The sequence below is a fragment of the Corvus brachyrhynchos genome, unplaced genomic scaffold (assembly GCF_000691975.1).
Source record: "Corvus brachyrhynchos isolate BGI_N302 unplaced genomic scaffold, ASM69197v1 scaffold21, whole genome shotgun sequence".
NCBI lineage: Eukaryota > Metazoa > Chordata > Aves > Passeriformes > Corvidae > Corvus > Corvus brachyrhynchos.
The window spans coordinates 4214915-4221902 of record NW_008236924.1 but is presented as its reverse complement, the minus strand read 5'-3'; the positions used below and the strand labels follow the sequence as shown (position 1 = coordinate 4221902).

At 62.0% G+C, this 6988-nt stretch overlaps 1 protein-coding gene across 1 annotated transcript; it reads right to left on the bottom strand.

Annotated features, from left to right (window-relative positions):
- Positions 1-936: 936 nt before the first annotated feature.
- Positions 937-6929, bottom strand: FGFR4 (fibroblast growth factor receptor 4). The gene is made up of 16 exons (XM_017728182.1): positions 5726-6929; positions 5528-5617; positions 5239-5405; positions 5029-5152; positions 4557-4747; positions 4306-4444; positions 4028-4221; positions 3647-3792; positions 3382-3503; positions 3172-3282; positions 2843-3033; positions 2313-2435; positions 2167-2237; positions 1761-1898; positions 1588-1693; positions 937-1500 (listed from the first exon to the last, which is right to left on the bottom strand). The coding sequence occupies exons 1-16, from the start codon at positions 6057-6059 to the stop codon at positions 1354-1356; spliced, it is 2394 nt and encodes a 797-aa protein (XP_017583671.1). The 5' UTR covers positions 6060-6929; the 3' UTR covers positions 937-1353.
- Positions 6930-6988: the final 59 nt, after the last annotated feature.

Here is a 6988-nt window from a genome sequence, read left to right as displayed (position 1 = left end):
GAAAGCTGTTGGGCTCCTCGGCACATGCGATTCACAACAGGCACAGCATCCACGGCTGAGTCAAGTCCCAAGATCTGTGTGTCTTGAGATCCCAGATCCCAGCACCGTCACAGCAGCAGCCAGGATCGAGGGACTCCCTTTCCAGCTGCCCTGGGCCCAGGTCCTGCCCCAGAGCACCTGCCAGCCCCCATTCCCTTGGGCTGTTTTGGGGCAGGCTGTGCCAGAGAGCCAGCTTCCATGCTGGAAGAGGCAGGTTCCAGGCGGGGGGCTGCGAGTGCAGCTGGGAGCTGAAGGAGGAAACCAGATCCTGGGGCTAACGGCTGGCAAAGCCTAGCCCTAGATGAAATCCTAGACCCAGGGAGTGGGCTGGCAGGAGGGGGTGAGACAGCTGCAGCCCTCTCTGCCCACACTGCCGTCATTGCTGGGCACCACAGGGCAAGGGGGGACAAAACAGGCACCAGAGAGCAGGGACAAGGGTTGGAGACCCCCAACTTGTGCTCCCAGGGGCTTTGGGAAGACAGAGCAGAGCCCGTAACTCACTTTTATCTGGAGTGCTGGGCTGGCCTGGGCAGGAGGGTGCGGGGGGTCCCCAGTGCGTGGGGCTGGGCCCCAGAGCACTTTCCCAGCCTGGGAGCCCATGGCAGTTGGGGGATCGGTTTCAGGGCGATGCTGGTAGCGGAGTTCACGGTGGCTTAGTGCAGCAGAGGCTAATGGGGAACAGATGCGAGGGTGCTTTGTGCTGGAGCGGGCCTGGAGGCACGGGAGTGGGGACATTGCTTCCTGCACCTGTGGCACTGCCTCCGTGTCCCACAGGAGTGATCGCAGGCCCCTGTGCTGGCTGGGGCAAGGAGGCAGTGAGGAGGCAACCCCTGACCTGCCTTCCAAGCTTAGGTGAGCCCTTTGCACCCCAGGAGCAGCCCAGAAACTGCACCGGGGTGTATTCCAAAAAAATAATTTATCAGGTTGATATTTCACGTACATAAATATTCATCTCTGTGGCTATGTACAGATGCAGCAGGAGCCTGGCAGCAGCGGGGCTCCTGCCCAGAGACACTTCCACTGAAGCACTGGCCAAAGCCCATCTCCCTGGGCAATGCCATGGGCATGCCAGGCAGTGCCTGCCTGGAGAGGCTCTGGCTCCTGCTGCCCCACAATACCAGGCAGATCGCAGCCAGGGCTGATGGCTCAGTGCCCAGAAGGAGCCTGGAGAGAGGGACACCCTGCCCCGGTGCTGTGGCTCAGGGCCCTGCCCACCCACTGCTCAGCCCGGACAAAGCAGGGACCTTGCAGGAACCTGGACCCCCTCCCCACAAGGGCAGAGCTTGCCTCGGCATCACTCTTCCCTGCCCTCCCTTAAGTCCTCACGCTGGGATAGGAGAAGAGGTGGGGAGCCAGTGGCAGCGGGTCGTGGGTGAAGACGGAGTCGTCAGAGGAGCAGGAGCTGGCGGTGTCCTCGCAGGAGGGCGAGTACTGCTCGAAGGGCATGGAGAGGTCCAGGTACTGCAAGGGGGGATGGTGCCATGACCACCAGTGCTGTCAGTGCCGACACTGCCCATCCCTTCGCCCACCAGACTCCCCACATCTCACCTCCTCCGAAACAGCCGCCAGGATCTTGTCCAGCCCCTCCACGAGCTGCTTGAAGGTGGGGCGCTGTGAGGGCACGGCGTGCCAGCACTCCCGCATCAGCATGTACCTGGGGACGAGGGGGTGTTAGCGGGGTCTCACCGTGCCCCCTGCCCACCCACCTGGCCGGTACTCACAGCTCGTGGGTGCAGTTGGATGGCCGGTCCATGCGGTGCCCCTCCTTCAGCAGCTTGAACAGCTCCTCAACAGGGATGCCAGGGTATGGGGAGCCCCCCAGTGTGAAGATCTCCCACATCAGGATCCCAAAGGACCACCTAGGATCACACATGGCAAAGTGGGGGTCAAACACATCCTAGGGCTCTCCCCCAGCTTGGCCAACTACACCCTGCAGCGCTGTGGGAGCAGGGATGGGGGAGGGTGGAACACCCCTGGCAAATATGTTCTCTGCTGTCCCCACAGAGTACCCCCATCCTACTCATGGGGACCCTCCAGTACATGCATAACCCCACAGTGCTGCCTTGTCCCACACCAACAGCATCCTCATCCCACATCCAACAGACCCTCATTCCCCTCAGGACTCACACGTCGCTCTGGTGGGTGTAGACACGGTCAAACAGGGCCTCGGGTGCCATCCACTTCACTGGCAGGCGACCCTATGAGAGCAACCCCCTGATCAGCTCAGCCCTGGTGGGGGGTCCCTGTGCCCCTCTCCCAGGAGCCCCACTCACGTTGCTGGTTTTCTTGTAGTAGTCGATGTCGTGAACGTCCCTGGCCAAGCCGAAGTCAGCGATCTTCATCACGCTCTCTGCTGTCACCAGCACGTTGCGGGCAGCCAGGTCACGGTGGATGCACTGCCATGGGGAAGCATCACCCACAGGGGTGTGAGACGGTGACTCCAGCTCCACACGTCCCCTTCTTCAAACACAGAAATCACCGTTTCCCTCCCACACATCCCCCAGCACCCCTGCGGTGGTGGGGCCATCCCTTCATCAGGCTGGATGCAGTGACGGGCACGGTGGTGGCCACAAACACTTCCCCAGGAGGTTGGTCAGTCTTTGAGTCCCACATTTTTGGGGAGGTACTGCCTCGAGCTTTGCTGGATGGGGCTGGGAGGTTCTGGACAGCCTTTGGGAATGGGCTGGGCTCCCTTTCCACAGGGACAGTGAGCTCACCAGGGACACACAGCTCCTCTGTCACCACCATACCCTCCCAAGCCATGCCCAACACAGGTAGCCCATGCAGGCCATGCCAGCCCTACCCGTTTGGACTCCAGGTACTCCATGCCACGGGCCACCTGGTAGACACAGGAGACCAGATCCTTGAAAGAGAGCTGCTCCTCAGGCATTGCCATGACATCAAAAGCATAGTCAGGTGTCGGGGGGCGGCGGGCACGGAGGTACTCGCGCAGGTTGCCCTTTGCAGCGAACTCCACAATCACATACAGCGGCCCTGGGAAGGATGGCCACTTGCTCAGCCCCTGCCCTGCCTTGTCCCTTCCCAGCCAGCCACTGGCCCCAGCAGTCCCCATCCCCGGTCCTGCTCCATGCCCCTGGCCCTGCCCGAATCCTGCCTGCACAGCCCCCTCACCATCCTGTGTGCAGACTCCCAGAAGATTGATGATGTTCTTGTGTTTGTCCATGAGCTTCATCATCTCCATCTCAGATATGAGGTCAGCCAGGTCCTTGTCGGTGGCGTTGTCTGGGGAAAGAGGGCTGTGTCATGGTGCCAGCTGGGTGGCACTCCTGCCTGGTGCTGATGCCACCTCTGTTCCCAGGACACTGGCACAGGAGCCATTACCTTTCAGCATTTTGACAGCCACGGTGACAGCTCTGTCTGGCCGGTCTCTGTCGATGCCGTAAGCCTCTGCCCGCACCACCTGGCCAAAGCAGCCTTCCCCCAGGGGCTTCCCCAGCACCAGCCTGGCAGGGAGAAGCAGAACCATGAGAGACCACAGGGATGGCCTTATGGTGGCCAGAGGCCTTCCCATCCATCACCCGCATTCTCCTGTCCCTGGGGCAGCTGGGGAGAGCAGCCCTTGTCCCTGCCCCAGGTAGCACCGTACTTGTCTCGGGGGAACTCCCACTTGGCATCAAGGGGCAGGTCCAGCTCCATGACACCAGCCAGCATCGGGGCACAGCTGGAGGAGAGACGGGTGACACGCATCAGGGATGTGCTGGACTTCCCAGAGGAGCTGGAATCCAGGGAGAACTGTGGAGAGACACAGGTCCTCAGCCATCCCATCCCACGCTCCAGGGCCAAAAAAAGACCCAACAGTAAAGCAAAGAGACCCTCACTTGGAGCAATGGGGTGAGGGAGCCACAGGAGGGAAGGGCAGCCCCAGGGCTGGCAGCAGGGTAAGGTGTGATGGGCCCAAGTGGCACTCATGGAGCTCGTTGGTCACCAAGGTCCCCCCGCATTACCAGGGCTCCAGTTCAGCACCCACCTGTCGGATGAGTGGGAATTTGGAGAGTTTGTGGACTGCCATAGGCTCCAGGTGCTGCTTGCTCGACTGAGTCTGCATCCGGCACAGCACCACGACGATAATGGCCATGGCCACGGCCAGTGAGCCCGAGGTGTAGATGATGATGTCTGTGTACTTGGTCTCAGGGGCCTCAGCTTCCCGCACCAGCTCCTCTTCTGCAGGGAGTCAGTTATTTGGCCTGAGGCATGGCCAACTGCATACTGGGGATCCCAGACCCCACACTGGGACCCCACCCCTACCTGGCAGGACGGTGAGCCAGGCAGACTGGTAGGAGAGGCCAATAGAGTTCCCTGCCAGGCAGGTGTACTCGCCAGCATCTTCCACGGACACATTGCGCAGGTACAGCACCTCCACCTCGGAGCTGTTGATATCTGCAGTCTGTCACAGAGAGGGATGGATGGTCAGTATCCGTCTTCCTTGGGGGGCTCTGTGCACCCGTCACCACTTTAGGGTGGGTGTCTGGGACCTGGGCGCTTCCAGCCCTTGTTACCTTGAGCACTTGCACATAGGGGACCCCATCGGGACCGTAGTTGCTGCCATTCACTTCAATGTGCTTCAGCCACTGGATGTGGGGCTGGGCATCACTGTAGACCTTGCAGAAGAACTCCACATCGCTGCCCACCAGGGCTGTGGTGTTGGCGGGCAGCCCAGCCTGCAAGATGGGCCTGTGCGGGGACCTCTCTGTGCACAGGGAGCAGAGCAGTGTCACTGACATGGTGGCTAAGAGCATGGGCTCCTTTCTCCCTCCTTCTCCGCCCACCATGGAGCCACAAAGAGTCCTTCCCCAGCCCTACAACAGACCAGTGCGACCCGAGCCTGGGCTCCATCCCATGTCCCTGGGCTGTGAGGGACGTGTGGGCTGCATCAGTGGATGGGCCATGAACAGAGGCTCCTCCACCCCTTTCCCTGACCCTGCCAGGCATGGGGAAGCCCAGATCAGCACCATGCTGAGGAACCCTCACCCAGGACATCCAGGAGGTAGCTGTAGTGGATGCTACCAAACCTGTTTTCCACCAGGCAAGTGTAGTTGCCGCGGTCAGAGGGCACCACGCTCTCCATCACCAGGCTCCAGTGCTGGTGCCGGAGCTGCAGAGGGGGAGGTAAGGCAGCGAGGTGAGATGGGGGAGATGGATCCTGGGAGGGAAGCTGCAGTGGGAGGAGCTGGCCCGTACCCGGATGCCCCCGATGCGGTGCTCCCCTCGGAACTCGCGCCCATTCTTGAACCAGCGGATGCTGGGGCTGGGGCTGCCTGAGGCCGGGCAGCGGAACTTCACCGTGTTCCCCGCAGGGACTGCATACAGCTTCTTGTCCATCCGGTGTGGGTGAGTCCAGTAAGGAGCTGGGGACATGCAGGATGTACAGTGGGAGGGGGCCTGTGCTGGGAGCAGGAAGCAGCAGTGCCCCATGCCCCTGGTTCTGCCCTAGCTGCCCTCTCCTGCAGTGCCCCGGGGTGGCACTGACCTCTGTGCACATAGACTGATTCCTCATTTTGCTCTCCGTGGGGACTGTCCCCATCACTATCTTCATCATCATCACCTGATGCCAGGGAGTCTGCAAAGGGAAATGGGTTGAGACGGACAGCCCTGCCTGCAGGGCTGGGCGGGCAGTGGCTGCCTTGCTGCCCTGGGGGCAGCTGCGTGGTGCTGCTGGGGCTCCTACCCAAGACAGAGATGGTGAAGTTGCGCAGAACCTCCCCAGTCCCCCGTGCCCGGCACACGTAGAGCCCTGAGTCCTCATAGGCAACCTCTGAGATCTCCAGCAGGCTCTGCCAGAGACGGATGCGACCCCCCGAGACGAGTGGCCGGGACTCCTTGTACCAGACCACACTGGCACCACTCTGGTTGGCATCACAGTACAGCTTCAATGTGTTGCCTGGGTCCAGCAGGAGATGTTCTTCTTCTGACTCCAGCAAGGGGCTCTCAAATAGCTCTGGAGAGATGTGGTGAGTGCCCACCCCAGTGCTCACCCCTCCCTGCCAGCAGGACCCCACCATATGCCCATCCTAGTGTGGAGAGCATGTGGTGCGACACAGCCCAGTGCCTGGCTCTGCCATCCCAGAAAGCGGTAAGGGCTGGACTCTGCCCTGCAGCACGGGGACATGGTTTCCCCAGTGGCATGTCCCTGTCCAAGGCCACACGTGCCACCATCCTTCCACCACTCCCAGTGGCTCAGGGTGCTCCAGCCTGTTCTGCCTTACTGAAGGAGAGCACCAAACCCCCCCAGACACCAATCGTCGCTCCTCTACATGCCCCAAGCATGGCTGGGACCCCTACAGTCTGGCTGTCCCCAGCGATGCCCGGGCTGGCAGTGGAGCCCAGCTTGCCGATGGCCAGCAGCAGCGTGTGCACACGGAGGGCAGAAACAACCTGGCCGCCAGCAGAGCAACACCACCGCAGCCCGACTGCCCACGTGCAGGAGCCTGGAGGGCACAAGTGTGTCTCCAGCCCAGAGCATGGCCAGCACAGGAGGGATGTGGGGTAGCTGGTCTCTGGTCCCCAGGGACACATCCTTCTCCTGCACCCACCACCGCGAGGTACGGACTGCCCGCACCTCATCAGGAGCCACACGCAGCTGCCATAGCCCACAGCGGTCTCGCCACCCCTCTCTGCCACGTGTGTCCACCGAGCGAGCCGAGCACCCGCAGCACAGGGACAGCCTGGCTGGAGCCACCCTGCTCCTGTCAGTGATGGAAACGCTGGTCCCTGTGCCGTGTCCCCAGCTCCCGCCAGCCCTGCCCTGCAGGCAGAGCGGTTGGGCTGCGTGCCCAGGGGAAGCCCCCGCATCCCAGCCCGCGGCTGGCTGCCCAGCTGGGACGGAGAAAGTATTCAGAAAGCACGACTCCAATCCCGCCGCCCCCTGGCGCCGCTTCACCCCCCCCGCAGCCGTACCTGGCTCCCTCGCCCTGCCCCCTGCCGCCCCCCC

Excerpts from the sequence above, each read along its gene's own strand:
- FGFR4 (XM_017728182.1), bottom strand. The coding sequence starts at position 6,059 with ATGGTGGGGTCCTGCTGGCAGGGAGGGGTGAGCACTGGGGTGGGCACT. Across the intron at positions 4,445-4,556 it reads CCTATGTGCAAGTGCTCAAG|ACTGCAGATATCAACAGCTC; the intron begins GTAACAAGGGCT and ends TCTCTGTGACAG. Across the intron at positions 3,283-3,381 it reads GGCTGTCAAAATGCTGAAAG|ACAACGCCACCGACAAGGAC; the intron begins GTAATGGCTCCT and ends CTCTTTCCCCAG.